Source organism: Ovis aries, chromosome 12 (assembly GCF_016772045.2).
Source record: "Ovis aries strain OAR_USU_Benz2616 breed Rambouillet chromosome 12, ARS-UI_Ramb_v3.0, whole genome shotgun sequence".
Lineage (NCBI taxonomy): Eukaryota > Metazoa > Chordata > Mammalia > Artiodactyla > Bovidae > Ovis > Ovis aries.
In genome coordinates, this window is record NC_056065.1 from 72,551,882 (window position 1) to 72,571,849 (window position 19,968).

A 19,968-nucleotide genomic window follows, 5' to 3' on the forward strand; every position below is an offset into this window, starting at 1 on the left:
GAGGGCAGTCTTAGCTTTTCCCATCTCTAAGGATATAACTAGAGAACCCAATTCAGAGGCTTACCTTACAATGAAGGGGAGCCTTGTCCACTCAGGAAAATCTAAGTTAATATCTCTTGAGTAGATATCACACAGGAGGCCATAATGCTTTCGTAACAACAGTAGGAACATTTTTGATATTTGGGTGGATGTTTAGGGATTATTTTTTTCTTTAAAGAAAATGTATTCCTTTAAGTATGCTGGAACTGTCCTACAGTCAAAAACTTGATTACGAACTATGATGCATTTTAATGCTACTGGATTCAAAGGCAGGTCTCATCCTTCAGAGAAGCGCTCGTGCGTTCTCTAGAAAATCACCAACTCCATCATTTCACCATTATCTTTAGCTTTGGCCACCATTATCTGGTAACGCTGGGCTGGTGGGGGGGGGGCAGCGGCGGGGTTTAAAAACAAAAGTCCTTTCTTTCATATTCAAATTTCCATGATGTAGTACGCTCGTAATAAGAATGCTGCTTTTGGCAAATTACTTTCCAACTAGCTTGCCCACTCCCTTTAAAAAGATATTTTTGGCCGCACCAGGTGGCATGCAGGGTCTTAGTTCCCCCGCCAGGGACTGAACCTCACCCCTGCAATGGAAGCACAGAGTCTTAACCATTGGACCACCAGGGAAGTTCCAAGCTCGCCTCTCTTACCAAGTGCAATATTAGCCTCTAAGAACAACAATAATACAGAATTAAATGGAATACCTCCACAGCTGTTTTAACCACTTATATATGACAACTGTCAATTGACAATCTGACAATTCAAAAAGAATGTTAGGATTCAATATTTATGACTTCATATTATGCTATTTTTTTTTTCTTCAGAAACTTCACAAAAGCCAAAAAATCTTCAGATCCTTTAAGATAAAACCTTATCCATCGCCAACCATGTCACACTATGCTCTTAAATCAACAGGAATCTAAACCTACAAACGAGGACCATTCTAGAACACCTGTTGGATGGGCCTCTCAAAAAGCACTCTCTAACTCTGAAAATGCCTGTGTGGCCACTGTCTGTGACAATTTCTAGTGACTTTGAGTTTTTCTTTTAAAGGAGAATGAGCAACGGAAAAGAGAAACAGCCAACAGTCATTAAAATACGAAAATCTGAATGAATTTTGATCATTTTAATAAATATATATCAAGAAAACCTCACTTTATTACAACACATTCATATACAAGCATCTATCATCTAAGTTTTCAACATCAAATGTTTATCAAATATTGAAAATAAAGGACAAAACATCACTAGACTATTCAGCCATAACACAAGAACGGGTTTTAAAAATTGGTCCTTGTGGACATTGTCCAAATGACGATCCTACTCATACACTGTATGAATGAGACCTATATTTAATATTAATAGCAATAATAAAAAAAGCTTTATCTTGGAGAAACGGGGAGGACTTAACTTATTTCCTCCATTTGGAATTTGGTTCCTGTGAAGTATTGTGTAAGGAGGCCCAAGTCAGTCAGTAACCTCGGAAATGGAAATAGAGTTTAGCAGGAGGAATTAGCTGGCATGGAAGGAAGGATGGTCAGAGGGGCCCCTCTGAACACTCTTGCCAACGTACACATGAAAAAAAACGACTGAGAAAAATGTTGGCCAAATACATAGGAGCTTTTGCCGACTGAGTCCCATTTCTCCAAAATAACTTTCCCCAAACGAAAATCTTTACATTCTTTAAGATAAAACCTTATTGATCACCACATCGTGTATTAACATTGTGCTTCGTAATCAACAGCAAAAGTCATATATAAAAAACCACATGCTTTTATAATCTAAACGAGTGAAATGATGCAAAACAGATTAAAGTATGATGCATGCTACTGGTTCATGAACTTCATTGGACAAGAAAACAAAACAACCCAAAACCCAGAAAACCCAAACCCCAGCAACAGACCGTTGCCATAGAAAAGCTTGAGCAGCTAGTGCTGGTCTCTAACAGCTCTCTCTATTGTTTCCTCCATCCCTTTCTAAAAATGCCAAATCCAAAAGCAATTGGGCATCAAAAAATAAAGGAAGAATAGAGATGTTGAATCAAAAGTTGAACGCAATAGTTCGACGTTAAAGATTTCCAAACAATATTGATCCACCCTGTTTGTATTTTTTTTTCCTGTTTGTTAAATCCCTGCTGTACTCTGATTTATCCTTAATTTTCACACTGGCAAAAATTAAGATAAAGTAAGGCACCAAAAATCGCCCTGTATAACACCTTTCTAAAAGCCTCATCACCCATCACAGGCAAGCCAGGAACTTGCAGGGATCACCCTCTACTCATATCCTTGATTGTTGCCCCTGGTCAGGTGTTTCATTTCCTCCTATCCTATTTTCCTCTGTCACACAAGACGGTTGAATCCAAATATTTAACAGCACCAGGAAGCCATTTCTTCTAGCTCCCTGTCCTCAGTCTTTTATTCAGAAAAAAATACTGTATCACAGAGAAGAAGCAGACATCCTTTGCTGGTTATATTGATTTGCTTACCAAATAACTACCTAATTAACTGGCAAACAGGTGGAAGGTTCATCGCTAGTGACAGGCTCCTTGCGGGTCGTGGAAATAGCACAAGGGCACACTGTCCCCCAGCCTAATCTGCTGATCTTCTCGGTAAGAAAACTAAGATATACGTTTAAGCATTAAGTCAACTGTCTTCTCGGTAACGTCACCACATTTATGAGTAGCTTGCCGATGCCTACAATACAGATGTTTTATGCAATCTGCTCTCCAGGCATTTAAACGACATGGCATGTTCATGGCATAATTGTATCAGTTGTACAAAACTATAAAATCCATTCAAAATAAAATTTATGAGAGCTAATTGATCATGCTGTGCATGCTTCAAAGTTTGCGTGAGAAGATGGCTCATATTTTATGTCCTTTGCTGCAGCACAGTTTGTTACTCGGTGAAGGCTCCTTTTTCCTTAAGGACTTTTTCCAAGACTCACTTACACTGCTTTTTTCATTATATCCAGTCTCAAAATAATCATAAAATTGGCCTTTGCCCTCAAAAGCAAGGTTGTTGCCCACAGATCCATGGCTCAGGGGGCCACCATCCCTGTTGGTATCATCATTTACTTTCTCATCATTTAATTTGGCCTTTTCCTGAACACCAAGTGACCGGACGTTAGTAACAAAGATTTCACTGGCAGGTATCTGGCCATCACCCTTGTAAACAGGTGTGCTGCCTATATCAAAATCCACCTGGTGGGAACAGCTCGGTAAAGGCAGAGGGGGAGAGGAAGAGGAAGACGAGGAGGGGGAGGAAGAGGAGGCAGTGGTGGAGGCACTTCCGACATTAGCATTGACCGAAAGGGGTAAATTTAGGTAGTGACCACCACATTCCTGGTACAAGCAGCAGGCATGAAACTTTTCACACTCCTCTTTGGCCATCCGAGGTCGTTTCCGGTAAGGACAGTCTTGAGCCATAAACCACTCCTGGGCAGAGGCGCCATTGAAAGAGCAGGCAGGAAAGCACCAGTTATTCTGCATGACAATTTCTCCATGGATCCTTTTCATCAGATTGTTTATAAGCACAGATCTTCGGAGGTACACTTCAGGATCATCGATAAACTTTAGCTTTTCTAAGGACATATAAAGGATGTGGGCTCGCTCCTCAAAGATTGAGATGGTCTAAAAATCAAAAAGGGAAGAGAAAGCTTAGGAAGTGGCCTTTATTAAAATATCATCCCAGCATATTTCTCTCTTGGCAGTTTCTGGGCCTGGGGATGCTGTGGTCTGGTTTCCCTCGGGTTCATTTAGCGATGCTCTCCTGGGGGCTGCTAATGTTTCCCCTTCCTAGCAGACTGACTGGTGATGTTGAGCACTGGGGAATCCAGCCACAACTCAGACCTCGGCAGGGACAGGTCAGGATGTCGGCTCTCTTATGGTGCAGTGAGGGGGATGGTGAAATGCACAAAACTAACCTATGCTGTTAGAAGTGAGGGGGAGTTTCTTTGGAGAGCTGAGAAATGATGACTAGAAAGGGACACTGGGGAGGCTCTAAGTTGCTGGTTACATTGTTGCTTAATCTGGAGGCCAGTTACATGGCTATTTCACACTTTGTGAAATTCATCAAGCTGGACTCTTAGGACACTTGGGCCTTAATGTGCACACCAAATTGCTTCAGTCCTGTCTGACTCTGCATCCCTATGGACTCTTTGCAACCCTCTGGACCATAGCCCGCCAGGCTCCTCTGTCCATGGGATTCTCCAGGCAAGAATACTGGAGTGGGTTGCCATGCCCTCCCAGGGGGTCTTCCTGACCCAGGGATCGAACTTGTGTCTCTTATGTCTCCTGCATGAGCAAGTGGGTTCTTTACCACTAGCGCCACCTGGGAAACTCTGGGCCTTTATATGTGTGTACACAAATATACATGCACACACACATACTCATCTATTCCATGTCAATAAATGCTTTTTAGAAGATGCCAAGTTGCAGGTCATCAGCATATTTCAAACCCTGGCAAGACATCAGGAGTATGAGCTCATGCTTCCTGTGCTGTTTTTCTGGGTTTCATTCGTACAATTATCTTTGCCTGATAGAGGGACAAAAATAAGGAAAGAGGTTCAAACCCTAAAGGGAACTGCTGGTTGCAGGGCCACAGTAGGCTTCTTCTAGAATTGGGCAGGAGAGATGCAGACCAGAAATCAGAGGACTCGCTCCCAGGTTGTGTGATGCCATTACCGTGTGATGGTTGGCACAAACTAGCAGCAGTTTGGAAAACTGCTACAGCCACAGCACAGAAACCAAAATGGACATAAAATGCTTCTGTCCTGGGGCCCAGCTCTTTGGTCATTAAAAAAAAAAAAAAAGCTAACCTCAGGAGCTGTGAATTAAACCAGCCCAAGCTGACCAAAGGCAGGAACTACACGGGAAGGCCTAGTGCCTGCCAATGCGTGCTGATGTCCTGTTATGAGCAGGGGCAGAGCAACACCGAAAGGCTGGCCGGGTGGCGGTGGAGTGAGAAGAGAGGGAGATGAATTAGAAAGAAATTAAACATCCTCTCTGCATTTCAGACAACTACGGCCTGGGTTATCCTCTCCTCGACTAAGTTAGCACATAGTTTTTGAAAGAAGGTAACCATAGGAAAAGGCATTGGTATTTCAAAAGCTTAGACAGCCACTTTTAGACTTCTGTGTGCTTTCCCCATCCTGTCATTTCCTTCTTATTCATGCAAAAAAAGTTAGCTTTGGTTTTTCTCTTGGTTTTCACAAAGAAAACATATAATGAATGTACCATGAAGGACACTGCTACTTTCATGCACACATTCAAAGGATAAGGAGTCCACCTCAGAGGAGTCAGGAAAACTCCTGGGTGACTACCCCCGTGTGGGCACAGAGGTGGCATTGGCCGTGGGAGCCTCAGCTCAGAGACGGGGAGCAGGTCTGGAAAGAACAAGTGCATTTCTGCACATGTGAAAGTGCCAGTTACCATGAACCCTTAATGCAACTCGAGAAAAATGAAATCATTAGTTAAAAAAAAAGGCATTCCTTGGATTATATAATTCTGTTATTTCTGGACAGAGGAGTTCTAGCTGGCTCTTTCTTCAAATACTTGTGAAAAATAACACAGGACCCCAAAAAGTGACAACGATTAATATGGCTCTGCTGAGAAGTGGCTCATTTTCATTGCTTGGGTGGAACAATTTAATTTCTGGAAATGGATCAAGCAACTGTTACTAAGTATCTTAAACTCTTAATAAAAATAATGACTATTAAAAAAACATACTTTATGGCTACAGCTGCTGAGTGGTGGGTGAAAATCCTCTTCTTCCACATACTTCCTCTTAAAGTATGTGATCTTGGATGTTGTTATAGGATTTGAAATTCCCCTGTAATGTGATCCTGTGGTAATAAATCAGATATGACAAATGACATGCGGTTTGCCAGAGGTTCTCCAAACAAAATGCTTTTCTTTCCTTGCCTTCTAGAAGATAACTTGGCTACGTATTTGTCTGTACATGTGGTGATTAAAAATAAACATTAGTCTTAATAGTTGCTATCATGAGGAATCCTGTGACCCAGGCCAGGCAAGGATTTCTAGACAATTATAGAGGAAAATGACATATTTTAGCATTTATAAAATATTCAGAATCATAATTCTATGCACAGGGAAACAGTAAAATTCAAAAAGGAAAGTAATGTAATAACTGAAATAATATTGTATTTATTCAGATTATTGACTTAAATTCATGATAACACCATTTTTCAAACATATGTATCTTTAACTGTAAGCACTAATAACTGAACAACTTTTAAATATTGCTGGCTCTCAGTAAGTAAACAAACGATTATCTGTACACTGAAGTTATAATATTCCTTCTTTCGAAATATGAAATTCAAATTTTTTTCATTTAAAATTAAACTTCAGGGTAACAAAAGTCCTCTTTGCTCTCAAAAATCCAACATATTAACCATGAATGGAAATAGGGTCTAATTTTCAAAGACCAAGCTTTTACTCCTTTTTAGCCAATCGGGGATCACCAAGTATTTGTTTTCATTTTAGGTTTTGGATTTTTTTCCAGTCTAGTAGCACACAAAAATCCAAAGGAGCTCACCTTAGAGCATAGGACTAATGAATCAGGGAGAACATATTTTTTTCTGGGCTTACAAATTTTTTTACCTATAATACCAAAGGCAATTGTGTGCTTAATAAAAAGAAGAGCCACATAGCTGCTGGCCCAAAGGGCACATTCCTTTATGTCTCATGGGATAAAGATTTCATTGTCAAGCCCACCGAGGGCTTGTATAGCACTGAGAGATCCACACAGTTCCAGAAGGTAGAAAATTGAAAGTCAGACTGAAGAGTTTCAAGATCTGCTTTGGGTCTCTTAAAAATACAAATGCCTGACTTTTACCTGAAGCAGCATCTCACGGAAACTCAGGTCTGCATGCAATTAACATCACTCCTGGCCCTTTCCTTGGGGCCTTGGAGTCCCTGGAGCACCCTCCTGAGCTGAGGGCACCCTAGACACCACCTTCATCTACCAGTCTGGCCACAGAGGGCAGCAGGGAAAGGTCAAAGGCAGTACCTGCCAGGGGGGGACCGGCTCCCCGGTCTCCCTGCAGGGGAGCCTGGGCTGGCCCCGGGGGGCTCAGGCCTCCGTAGCTGTCAGCCTCCCATAGTGTCTGGTACCCCGCAATTTCAGCAGCTCCTTCCGAGACAATGGGCTCGCAGAATCTATTCATGGACAGAACCAGAGTCATCTCTGACAGCCTCAGATCTGAAAAAAGAAAAAGAAAAAAAAAAAGAAAGAAAAGAGCCCTAATCAAGAGCAAGCCAGAGCACGGCCTTGGCATCTTCCTTCCTTTGCTTTGGGAAACTTTTACATCTTGCTCCTCCTCTTTGCCCTGAAACATTATTTTTTTCAAAGAAAAATCTCGGTAAACTCTCTTGCAGCTATTAGCTCAGCCTCTGTGTTCAGCAATCTGCATTTCATGGGCGGATCTTTACAACCCCATTTCTTATTGTTCTCAGATTCCCCTCAGCCCTCTTCCAGACAGCTGCCTTGCCTTCTAAACACATTTTCCTCCTGACCTTCCCGCAGAAAATGTACCCCTAAGAGGCAAGGCCAAAACCCTTGCCGCTTCCTTTCTATTAATAAGGCAAAATCAATTTTCTAGTCAAGTCCCCCGAGAGTCTCCTTTGATGAAATCCACTAATCAATCAAAAGAAAAGGCTGGGGGAGGCAGGAATCTTCAGCGGAATTCCATCTGATGCTCTCAGGTTTGGTCTCTTCCACTTGCCCGTGGCCCCCTCTTCCTCGGTTTCCGCAGAGCCAGTTCCTCTACAACATGTTGGGGCTCCCTCCACTTTCTTCTCCCAAAGCGAAGCAGACAGAGACACACTTGGTAGTTGTTTCCACCAGCCCTGATCGGCCTGAACTGGATCTGCCTCCAGTCAAAACACTGAGAGATGAAGACAGAAAATTGGCTCCAGTTTCCAGCCGTGAGTTGCAGTCCCACAGGAGCCAAGCACAACATCAACGGAGCAGGCGGAATATTAAACAGGAGCCAGGGCTTCAGGGCCAGAGGCAGCCGACAACTGCACACCGCAAAGCTCAGACACAAGGCAGAAACTTTCCAAGAGGCAGCACACCACTGCCCTCCTGGGCAGTTCACACCCTTCCCCAGGGTGTGCGGGGAGACTGGGAGACCTCTCTGCCCTTAAGATGCGCCCTGGGCTACTTTGCACCTGGGGTGGTAGGGCCGTTCTCCTGGGGGCTCAGTGTCTTTACTTGGTCCTAAGTAGGGCTTAAGGTGGGGTCCAGAGTGAGTGCAAGGGGGAAGAAGCCAAAAGGCCTCGTGGCCATAGATCGGTGGTGACAGCCAGCAGCCTCAGCGCCTTATTAGCCGCCCGACTGCTTTGAGACCCAAACCTCCACTATCACTGTGCCATTTAAAGAATGGTCAAAAAGAGTGATGTGACCAGAGCAGTCCTCTGCTTTCTTGAAGACTGATTTGTCTTTGAAAAAGACGCTAAGGGTCTAGTTCTTGCTTTCTTCTCCAAATTATACAGCTTGTAATGTTTGGGGGGTAAGGGTAATCTACTGTTGTCTTGTAGGAGACTATTATCACCTACATGTTAAAACAAGGGTCCACTTCCAGGTGAAGGAGGAAAGGCAGCAGGCGAAAGGGAAATGGCTTGAGTGGAAATGGCCTTCTGGCCGTGCGAGAAGCTCTTCGCAGCAGTGACTCCATCCACCACCCAGGTTTCTCCCTGAGACCTGAAATTCTTCCCCAACCTCACTGGAGGAGGAAGCCTGGCCTTCTGACATACAGGGGAGATGTCCAGGTCAGCGGCTACGACGAGGACGCAGCTGATTTAGGCCACTAACACACCTTTGTTGTTCAGTTGCCCAGTTGTGTCCAACTTTTTGCGACCCATGGACTGCAGCAAGCCAGGCCTCCCTGTCTGAACCACCCACCCCCTTTCTTTTAAAAGTGGCAGCAAGGACTTGCTGGAAAACCTTATTTCAAGAGAAAAAAAGTTCTATAAAAAGAAATGGTCGGACACACCATTTATTCTGTTCTTTGAATCATCAATCAAGAAATTTAGATCACACTGATTTCACAAACTGAGCCATTCTATCACCCAAAAGAATGGATGCTCAAACTCAGCATCCAAACAAGGTATCAAGCCTCATGATAATCTGTTCCCTGGAAGACTCTCATGAAATGGTCCAATTTCTTACCCTACTGGAAGAGACAGTTGTTATCAGGAAGTGCCACTGCCTGGAGCACAAGAATTACAGAGCTTTTTCTCAGAGTCCATAGCCCTGTCTCATTGACTGCAACAGTTATTTTCTCACTTGAAATTTACACTTATTTTTGTGTTGGATTCTGGGAATAAGATCCACATTTTTTGCCTATGTGGAAATTTTATTACATATAAACTAAAGCAGGTTGACAAATCCATACCCCTAAGACAAGAGAAACATTTGCAGGCCCCTAGCAGCAATTACCTTTGTTTAATAGGACATTATATGGGCCCTGTGCTGTTTTATGTTAGTAAGAGTTTGTTTATATTTTAATGACTTATCCTTGTATAGTTTTTTTGGTTAAGGATTTCAGTGTTTCTATTTGTTAGTATTGTTTCCGGCACATGAAATTCTACTCTTATGCATTTGAGCTTGAATCATGGCATAATAGTTTTTATCTTGGCTGTTTCTTTCTTATATACTATCTAGTTTCAGTAAGTTTTTTTTTTTTTTTGAATGGGAAACTTTTACACACAAAATCCTCAACTGGAGGGGCTGAGTTCCACAAGTACTTTATATAAGTCTGAATAAAATATAAATAAGTTGGAATTATTTGGAGCGGGGAGGAAATTTTGCAATTGAGTCTTCCTAGTCCATTTAGAACTTACACTGGAATGTTAGTAAATTAAGGAGGCAAGTTCAATGTTCATGAAGAACTGGAGAATGGGGCAGTAAGCCATGATGTCACATGATCGTTTTATTTGTATTTTGTGTACACATCCAAACTCATTTTTTTTCTCAGTACAATGAGATTTACGTTGTAATTCTGCCACTGAGTTCAGAAGTTGAAATTCACAAATGTATCAGCTGTGAATACTACATAAAGTCACAGAGATGCACATTTATGGTAGATTTTGTTTTTTTAACATCAGAAGTGAGTGGATGCGAAAGAAAGGTGTTAAAGTGTGTTTTGTCTCTAAGAGGGTTAAAAAAATAAAAACTAGAAAGCCGTTAATCTTTTCTCCTCAGGCTCCTGCATGTCTGTTTTGTCAGCCAAGGTAGCAGAATGACACCTCAAGCATTCCCCAAAGGCCCAGGGCTAAGGTGTCAAGTTTTGCCAGCAAATGTTCACAGTAAAGTTACCAGCTGGTTTTACACACTATGGTTCTTCCAGATGAGCTGGGCTGCTTCCCTCCTAGGAGCCATTATGATGCTAATAGGGGTGGCTGGCACAGAGGACAGGGTAGCTGCAGATTCAGTGATGCCTGCCACCCAACAGGGGATCTCAGTCATTCTTTGCCCACCCCATCCCTCTCATCCATCACCGGAAAACATTTTATGAAGAGCATTAGAGCAGTTCAGAGGTCTAACTCCAATACTGAAAAGCACGGAAATAAAAGAGCTGATATTTTCAATATGTCTTTGAGATTGTCAGTCTTAAATATCCTGCCCAGGTGGAATCAAGCCCTTGATCTGACACTGTCCCTAACAAGCTATCAACAAGCTCGGGTTGGTGGTGGCAGGGTCTGGGTGAGTGGCATAAAAACCTTTCAACCCTTCCGAACAGGCAGATGTCGCTTTTCTAGCAGTCTCTGCAGTACACCTGTCTGCCCTGGGAGACACATTTCTCAGCTGCTGCTTTGAAAGGCCAAGAGATTTAGGTCGGATCCTGGGGCTGGGAATGGGAGTGCCAAACCAGAGGGGGATGAGGGTGGGGGACCCGGGGGTCCAAGCCCAGCCCGGGGTGCCAGGTCTCCCCATCCCACGCCCAAGACTGGGGTCTGAGGTTTGGAGACCCACCCTCTGCAGGTGGGCAGCAGTCGATGTCCGAGTCCCCACAGTGACACACCCCCGGGGGTCGGGGGCCCCATCCCAAGCCCCTCTCGGGGGAAAGCCGGCAGAGCTCCGCCGGCAGTCCGCCGCGGGAGAAAGTAAACACCACCCCAAGTGTCTGGGAACAAAGGCAAGTTGTCTTTCCGCGGTGCTGGAGCCGTGCGCCTCTCCTGAAGAATAAGAGCTATGATTACTCTTTCTTTTCTTTTTTTTTTTTTTTAAACCAAGTTTCCTTCTAAGGGAAATAAACACCAAAGGTAGGATTCCAAGGAAATGACTCACGGCGGTTGGCAGGGCTCTGGCGAGGCTGGCCCCGGCCCGCGCTCCAGCCCGCAGCAGATGCCTGCCCGGCCCTCCCTTCTCTCGCCGGCCAAACCCGCCCGGAGCCCCGGGGCTGCGGGAGCGCCCTCCGCCTCCGCGGGACCCGAGCGGCCGGGACTCGGCCCGCACCTCCCGCCCGGCCCGCACCACCCTCGGCTCGCGCGGCCGCCTCTCCCCCCTCCTCCTCCTGCCCCCCGCCGCCTCTGCGGTCCCGGCCGGGCACACTCCGGAAAGTTGCTAGGGCCGCGGAGGCGGGAGGGGAGGAAGGGAGGAGAGAGGCGGAGGCGTGGACCAGGCGGGCAGCAACCGGGCCCGCCAGGGAGGTGAGCTGAGGACAGAGGAGCCGCCGCCGCCGCCGCCCGCAGCGCGGCCCGGCTGCCGGGGAGGGTGCGGGGGCGGAGGTGGCGGGGGGGGGGGGGACAGAAGGTGTCAGCTCTTGCAGCTCTTCCTTTTTCTTGCAAACGCGCGCTCTTGACATCCACCGTCCTTCCCTCCCCACCTGCCAACCGCCGCGGCGTTATCCAGACCTTGGGGATGGTGGTGGTGGGGCATGCCTCCTACTGACTCTGCACCCGGGGATAGGCGACTAAGCGGCTACTGAGGACCCCAGGGTGTCACCGGAGCCGCGGTCCCCACCGGCCCCTAGAGTCGGCTCGGTGCGCGTGCGGGCGGCGGCCGCTCCCGCCCGGGTACAGGCTCCGCGGCGCACGCCAGCCCCGCGGAGAAAAGCCCGCGCCGCCTCCGCGCGCAGAGGCTCTCTGGCTTCTCCCCTTCTTCCACCCCTCCACCCCCTCCTCCGGCCGCCCGGGTCCCGCTCCGGCCGGTGCGCGCCCACTCGGCGATCGCCGGGCCGGCGGGGGTCGCGGGAGAGCCGATCCGCGATCGCAGACGCCCGAGGGGACCGGCCGTCGCCCTCCAACCCGGCCCGGCCTCTCCGCCCCCGGCCGCCGCCCGCCGCCCGCGCCCAGCCCGGCTCTTACCGCGGGGTCAGCCGGGAGGCGGCGGCGGCCGCGGCGCTCGAGCTGCTGCTGGCCCGCTCCGGGCTCGGCGCCAGCCCGGCCGCCGGTGCACACTCCGCGCGTGCGGGGCCCGGCCCGGTCCGGGGAGGTGCGGGTGCGGGTGCTGGTGGCGGCCGCGGGTGCGCGGCGGGCGAGGGTCCCGGCAGGTCCCGCCGCCGCGACTGGGGCGCCGCGCCGCCGTCTCTGCAGACGGTTATGGTAATGAGCGGCTCTGTCTAGCGAGGAGCGTGTGAAACCCGTCAATCCTGTTTGCCATTTCCCCGTGGATTTCCGAGGAGAGGTTCTGCACGATGCCCCCAGGGTGAGCGAGGCAACATGACAAGCGCGCCCGCTCGCCTCCCTCCTTCCCTCCCTCCCGCCGCCGCCGCCGCCGCCGCCGCTCCTCAGGCAGCACACGGGGCGCCCTCCCCTCGCCCCCACCCCAGCCCGCCCCCTGCCTCCTTCCCTCCTTCCCTCCCTCCCCTCCCCTCCTCTTCCCTCCCCTCCCCTCCCAGTGCCCGGGGACACGCGGGCCCAGCTCCAGCCTGCAGCCCCGACCCCACGCGCTCCCGGGCTCCGGCCCCTTCGCCCTGGGGGGGCTCGGCTGCAGCCGAAGACTATATTCACCCTGCAACCTTCTGAGATGTCTTCTCTCTTTTTAAAAAATTTGGTTTACTTTTGTTGTTGTTGTGTATGCGTGTGATTAAAAAAAAAAAATTCTGCGCCTTTCCCACCCTTTGCAAAAGACTTTCTTCTCCTTTGCCACAGCAAACGGAGATGAGAAACAGCTGTGTTTGCAGGACCCGAGCAGTTTTTCTCCCCTCGCCGCTCGCCCCCGCCCCCGCCCGTTCCCCGCCGGAGCTGTGTGTGTGTAGTGTATCAAAAAAGCACCCTTGGTCAGACTGCAACTGGAATTGGCAACTCTTTCTGGGTGGGGGAGCCTCCAGGGAAAACCTCCAGGAAAAAAAAAAAAAAGTAATAAAGGAGGTTGTTCTTGGTCAAGAGAATGTAATATAAGCTCCGGAATCACATTATTTTGCAAATAGTAATTTTCCTCTATATTGGGCTCCACTGGAGTTTGTTTTTTTTGAAACATTAATTCATAACTTCTGTCTAGGGACCCCTCCATAGTCGAGATGGGTCATTTCAGGTGCAATGAACGCAGAAACTTGGAAGGCAGAGACCTAATAAAATGGGGGGAAGGCACCTGCGCAAAAGTGTTACAAAGACTATAATGTTTGTTTACTGCTACTATGCCAGATGTGCTAAATATAACACTTCTTTAAAACAGTGATCCTCCGACTGTGAAAAACCAAACCTCTTGCTGCCTGGCTCCCTAGGAATCAAGAAGAGGCACAGACTGAAAATCAGGGAGGAAAGGAACAAGATCAAGGATGAGGATTAGCATCTGCAAATTGAACCCTATCTAATTTGCATGTTTATTTCTTAGAATTGTAATTAAATTTGTGTAATAAATGTTTTCCATTTCATTCCTATGCTTAAAATTTGGGTGACTGACGTGCAGTTAAGTGAATTTTTTTTTCTTAAAGCAAATGTAGTTTATTCAATAAAGCAGCAAACAAATATTAAACATAATTAGAACTAATCTGCTTTGAAGGTATTTTTGTTGAACTTTGTACATTAAAGACTCTCAGAGGTTTTAAGGGTATTAGGAAGCTGAGAGAAGGCAATTATGCTGAAAACAGACTAACTCAACAGACTTCCAGGAGCACTATTTCATTTTTTTCCAAAAGATGTTTCAGAATTGCAAGCCTAAAACTGGGAATTGGGCATCCATCTTGGCTTTATCCTGAACCAGATTAAATTGCATTGGGTGATTCATGTATAGGCCATTATAATGATAATTTAGGAATTGTAAACATTCTATGGGTAAAAATGTAATTTTCATTTCAGAGGGGATAGAGGGTAAGGAAAGACACAAGGACATTTAAAGCAGTACAAGTACTTGAAAATCTAAATAAGTGTCTAACTCAAAGAACTAAATGTGAGGGCTTGGAGGCATGGCTTATTATTGTTTTTATCTCGCTATATTAAAGTTTTATAGCATTTAAAGGACTATGGGGAAATCCCCACATACCCTTGGCTGTGTCAAAATGCGTAAAACCAAAAGGAGCAAATTAAGCATAAAATTGAGAAATAACACGAGACCTAAGAATCAGCATGGGTTGCACTGGCATCTTTGGAGCCTTGGCTCTGAGAAATGAGCCTTCTGGGAAACTGGCATTGCCCTTGGGTGGGGAGGACTCTTGGCTTTAATGTTATAAAAAATGACATCATAACAGAAGTATGATATCATTTTACTTCACAGTACCCTTGTGGTTCTGAGTATGAACTTGACCCTGTCTTGTTCAGATATGTTAGGTTAGCATGTTTTACTGAAAGCTTTCCCTGGTCTCCTTTTAATCTCAAGCTTAATGTTAGTCGAGATTTGGTGCTCAACTGTTGACAGCATGAACTAATGTCTACAAGTAGAGGAGGCAGTCAGATGTCCGTGGGACAAGAAACGTCATTTAAAAATTTAAAGTGAGTAAGTGGTGGCTATGGCACAAGGAAAAGACTCGCTATAAATCAATAATGAAATGTTTGGAATGAGTGAATGTAATTTATGAGTTGAAATATTCAACCTGAGAGCTATGATGTCATCATTCTTGGATGGGGGTGTGTGTGTGTGTATGAAGTTCCAAGACAGAAGTTTGATTATGAAACTTAAAATATCTTGAGCTGCAAATTCACTGAAGACAGTGATTGTTTTTTCTCAGTGAACAAAGAGAGTGCCAGACTTAAAACTGCTGAAATTCATTTCTCAAAAACTTGTCATTTGAAAGGGGAATTTCTCAAGTAAAATTTGACATATTCAGATTACCATGGACACAGTGCCCACTTGGGTTATAAGAAGTATGAATTACTGGCATTTTTTTAAGTGCAATCTTTTTTTTTTTAAACAACAAAAAGAGATATCTAATATTAAATCTCTCCAATTCTTCTTCTCTTATTCTCAAACCCTTTCTAGTTAGGCTTTCTTATCCCATTGCTCCATTGAAACTATCGCTGTCAATGACAGCAGTGACCTCCACATCGCTAAATCCAAAGGGCTTTTCTTGGTTCTCATCTTTCTTGACCTGTAAACAGCATTTAAACAAGTTGATTACTCTGTCTTCCTTGAAGACTTTTATTCTGTTTCCAGGACAACATACACCCCTGGTTTTCCTCCTACCTGACTGGTTCTTCCTTCTCCGTTTCCTTTACTGATTCTCTGTGACCTCTGAAAGCCCAATCATTGAACCTTGTCTCTTCTTGAAACTACTCTTGTGTGGAAAACCCTCAGTCTCAAGGTTTCAAATACTGTCTACATTTCTAACGACTCACAAATTTAGATCTCTAGTTGAGATCTTTCTCTTGATCTCCAGACTCCACTTAGATGTTTAAAGACATCAGAAGATTTACAGATCCAAAACAAAATCCCTAATTGTCTCGGTTACCCCAATTACACCTTCTTTAATAATCTCCACTCCAGTTAATAAACCATACTATACATAGGAGTCGTCCTTGACATTGTTTTCCTTCACACTCTATATCTGATATACCCCCAAATCCTTAAGGATCTAGCTTTAATGTTTTTCTAGAGGTTTCCCAGGTAGCCCAGTGGTAAAGACTCTGCCTGCTAATGCAGGAGACACAAGAGACATTGAGTTGGGATCTTCCTAGGTTGGGAAGATCCTCTGGAGTAGGAAATGGCAACCCACTCCAGTATTTTGCCTGGGAAATTTCACGCACAGAGGAGCCTGGCGGGCCACAGTCTATGGGTCGTAAAAGAGTCAGACGTGACTGAGCGACTGAGGACACACATACAGACTCTGATGACTTCTCATTATCTCTGCTGCCAACATCCTGGGTCAAGCCACCATCATCACTCTTGCCTGGGATATTCCAATAGCTTCCTACCTGGTCTCCCTGCTTTGGTCTTTTGTCATTTCTATATTCAATCCCAGCCCAATAGCCGATGATGTCAATTTTTGCTCAGACTCTTCCTAAATGCTCTCCATTTCACTCAGTGTAGAAACCACGTCTCCACAGGGGCCTACACAGTGGCCTACACAGACGTGTAGAAACAACATCTTCCTTGACTCCTCTGACCCCGCACTCTCCAGCCACTTTGGCTCTGGGGTGTCAGGCCTGTGCTCACCTCAGGACATTTGCACCGGCTGTCCCCTCTGTCTGCAATACTGCTTCCCCAGACAGATGCCTGGATCAGTGCTCTACCTTTTCCAGGTCTTTGTTCAAATATCACCTTAACAAAGCCTGACTGCTCTACTCAAAATACTAACATTTCATCTCCATATCTTATTTTTATCCAAAGAATTTATCACCTTCTAACAAGCTCTGTATTTTATGCATTTGTTCTATTTATCACTTCTCACTAAAAAGGTCCTTGAGGGCAGGGCGTTTTGTCTGTTTTATTCACCTGTCTTCAGCACCTAGCACAATGCTTGGCGTACTGAAAGCACTCAAGAAGTATTTACTGATTAATTGAGCAATTGACTGACAGTTTCACATGTGTACAGAGACCCAAACAAGGCTAAAACAGACATAGTGCTCTTATCTGCCCTGGAGCATTCGAGGACTTGAAGACACTCCCAAGATCCCCAAGCACCCAAACTGTTTCATGCTGCCATCTTCCTTGAAAATTCCCAGTACTGTGTTTTCATCCAAGTGGGTCTAGTGCTCTGGACTGGCCTGCCTTCCCCCCCAATGCAGATTTCCACCCATTGCCGAGATGTTTGTCCTAAGCTATAGTCTTCAGGTTACAAACTGTGTGTAAAGGTCTTCTCCAGGACCCTGTAGAGTCACTTCTTCGCATAGCCACCCTTTCAGAAGCCAGGAACTCCTCTATTGTCTTTCTCATCTTCCATGCAAACTTGCTCAGAAACTTTCAAGAATTATGTGCATTTTATATGTGGGCATTGGTCTAGGGACTGCAGGTGAGGTAGAGATGAAAAAGACACTTCCCAGACTTAGGGAGTTGTCAACATAGTGCACAGCAAAAGGCAGACATAAAATAATGGTATTGTTTAGTAATTCAGGGTATAGAAGATCAGTGGTGGGAAACTTCAGGTGGACTTAGTGAAGCAAGTAAAATCTGAAGTTGATCTTGAAGGATAGACTCTTAATGAGTGGAAATGGAAACTGGATGAAAGTATTTCAAGTGGAGGAAGCCATATGAGGCACATAGGTTGGAAAGCAAAAGCCATATTCAGACAACAGGGAGTATTCCAGTTTTACTGGAGGGGTAAAAAACAAGTATGTGAAAGTAGAAGGTAGATGAGGTCACAGGATAATAAACATTGAAAGCCGAGATGAGTTTGATTTTAATTTAATAAGCCATGGGGAACAATAAAGGATTTTGAATTGGAGAATGACGTAGCCGAAGTCCAGCTTTAGAAAGAGGAGCGTGTAGAGCAGAGTGGTGTTTCAGCAGCCCAGGTGAGGGGAAATGGAGGTCTGTGTTACAGTGGTGGTCCCTGAAGTGGAAGAAGGAGACAGATATGGATGTTGCAGTGTTAGAATCTTTAGGATATTATCATTCATTGGTTGTAGGGACGGGAAGAGTGAAAGGTAACTGAGGTTTCTACTAGAGGTACCAAGTAGTTCAGTGAACCCACGACAATTGAGAAGAGGAAAGTTTGAAAGGATTAGAGTGGGTTGCTTTTACTTCTATTGAGTATGAAATGTTCATAGAACAGACAGAGATATCCGACAGACATCTGAATATTCTGGGGTGGCCAAGGATAGAATTTGAGAGGAAATTATAAAAATTTAGGATGATTTCAGTAACTGTGGAGGTTGAAGTCTTAGGACTTGACGAAGTAATTGAAGACATGATGGAGAATTTACGACTAAAAAGCTTGAGTCAACACCTGAAGAATCTGATAAATGCATTTGTTCAGAGGTGAAAATACTGTTTTGGCCTATGTGTGACCTCTCTTAGGGATATTTGTATTTAATGGTGTACTAAGTCTCCTTTGGAGTAAATTTAAAGAAGAAATTTGGAATGGGGGTGGTGGATGTGGGGTAGCAGCCAGTCTTTCCCGCTGTCCCAGTATCCCAATACAGAAGTGGTTGCGTGCTGTGTTTTCTCATGTGACTGAATCTACTGGTTTACCATCTCAGGTAGAAGGGGATTTGATATTTCATCAAAGAATCCCGAGAAAATCCCTGAAAAGAAGTAAATCATTGATAATGAGCTTGGAGTGTTATCTCTTTCAGGGATATTTGTCCTGTAATAGGAATCTCCTAAATACCCACACAAATTTTAATCAAAGTAATTAATAATTAATAACATGATTTCAGATATAATATGAGCCAATAAGTATTATTTCTGAATGGAAATCACACGACATATATGATCCCTTGTTCGGGGTACATTTTATGGGCACCTATAATAGTGAATAGGTAAGAATTTGTAAAGAGATGTTCTTTCAACAAATTTGATAACTTTTGCCGCTCAAAAGTTTCTGTTAAAACACTTTTAATGCGGTTAATCTTATATTAGATACAAGAGTGTGGTATTTGGGTGTATATCATCCCCAAGTGTATATTCTTCCCAAGTCTTCAGGGAAAAGATGGGTCATGTGAGGCATGAAAGTCGGGTGGAACTTGGATAACCAGAGACCAGAGACAGGGAGGGAGGACCCTCCCCACCCCTGTGAGGTTTAACAGTAAGTGCTTAGATGGTGTGGTCAAGGGATAAGGGACTGGATTGATTGAAACTAGCTCTAAGGTTTAAATCTTCATATATGGAAAGATGGCAGTGCTATTGTCAGAAGACAGAATTATGTGAGCAAGAAACGGTCAAAGTATGTGTATGTCGGGGGCGGGGTGATTTTAATGTTTTACGTTTGAACTGAGATAGTAAATAAATGAAAAATGGTTGCATGAATACTTTCTGGGTATTCACTTTTTTCTGTTCTATTTTCTTTTTTCTTCTTCCAAGGAGATTTCTCTACTCATATTCCTTCCCCTGGTGGCTCAAATGGAAAAGAATCTGCTTGTAATGCAGGAGGCGCAAGAGACTGAGCTTCAATCCCTGGGTTGGGAAGATCCCCTGGAGAAGGGAATGGCAAGCCACTTCAGTATTCTTGCCTGGAGAAGTCCATGGACGGAGGAGCCTGGTGGGCTACAGTCCATGGGGTCTCGAAGAATTAGACACAACTGAGCAACTATCTCTTTCACCTTCATTCCTTTCCTTCCTTTGAGATCAATGGCATATTGATTTTTTTCTTGACCAAAATGTTTTTTCTTGACCAAAAACTTAAACACATGGGTCCAGCTATGCCAGAGCTCTAGTTCAGAAGTGTGAATTTCTGAATGAAGAGGTGCAGTGTTCCATCTGTAACTTGAAGACAGATTTTGGTGAGGTCAGGGAGAGGGTGGCAGGGTCATGTGAGGGGATCCAGAGCTGGCCAGCAGAGTGGACTCCAGTTCATCTAAAGCCTAAATAGAAATCTCACCATATAAACAAGAATAGGATCTAAAATTCATAATTTTGTCATCCG

The 19,968-nt window shown here is 45.1% G+C and overlaps 1 protein-coding gene and 1 long non-coding RNA gene across 5 annotated transcripts; one reads left to right on the forward strand and one right to left on the reverse strand.

Annotated features, from left to right (window-relative positions):
- Nucleotides 1-1,153: 1,153 nt before the first annotated feature.
- SERTAD4 (SERTA domain containing 4) lies at nt 1,154-12,735 on the reverse strand. Of its 4 annotated transcripts, none has more exons than XM_027975975.2 (4): nt 12,377-12,735; nt 7,074-7,265; nt 5,771-5,886; nt 1,154-3,673 (listed from the first exon to the last, which is right to left on the reverse strand). In XM_027975975.2, the coding sequence occupies exons 2-4, from the start codon at nt 7,246-7,248 to the stop codon at nt 2,906-2,908; spliced, it is 1,059 nt and encodes a 352-aa protein (XP_027831776.1). In that variant the 5' UTR covers nt 7,249-7,265; nt 12,377-12,735; the 3' UTR covers nt 1,154-2,905. The 4 variants fall into 4 exon arrangements, with proteins under 4 accessions (XP_027831776.1, XP_060252718.1, XP_042085183.1 ...); XM_060396735.1 differs by having other exon boundaries at nt 11,358-12,436; XM_042229249.2 differs by lacking the exon at nt 12,377-12,735 and adding an exon at nt 11,043-11,409.
- Nucleotides 11,448-19,354, forward strand: LOC105609969 (uncharacterized). The gene is made up of 2 exons (XR_009595878.1): nt 11,448-11,719; nt 13,686-19,354. It is a non-coding gene; the product is annotated as an uncharacterized LOC105609969 (long non-coding RNA).
- Nucleotides 19,355-19,968: the final 614 nt, after the last annotated feature.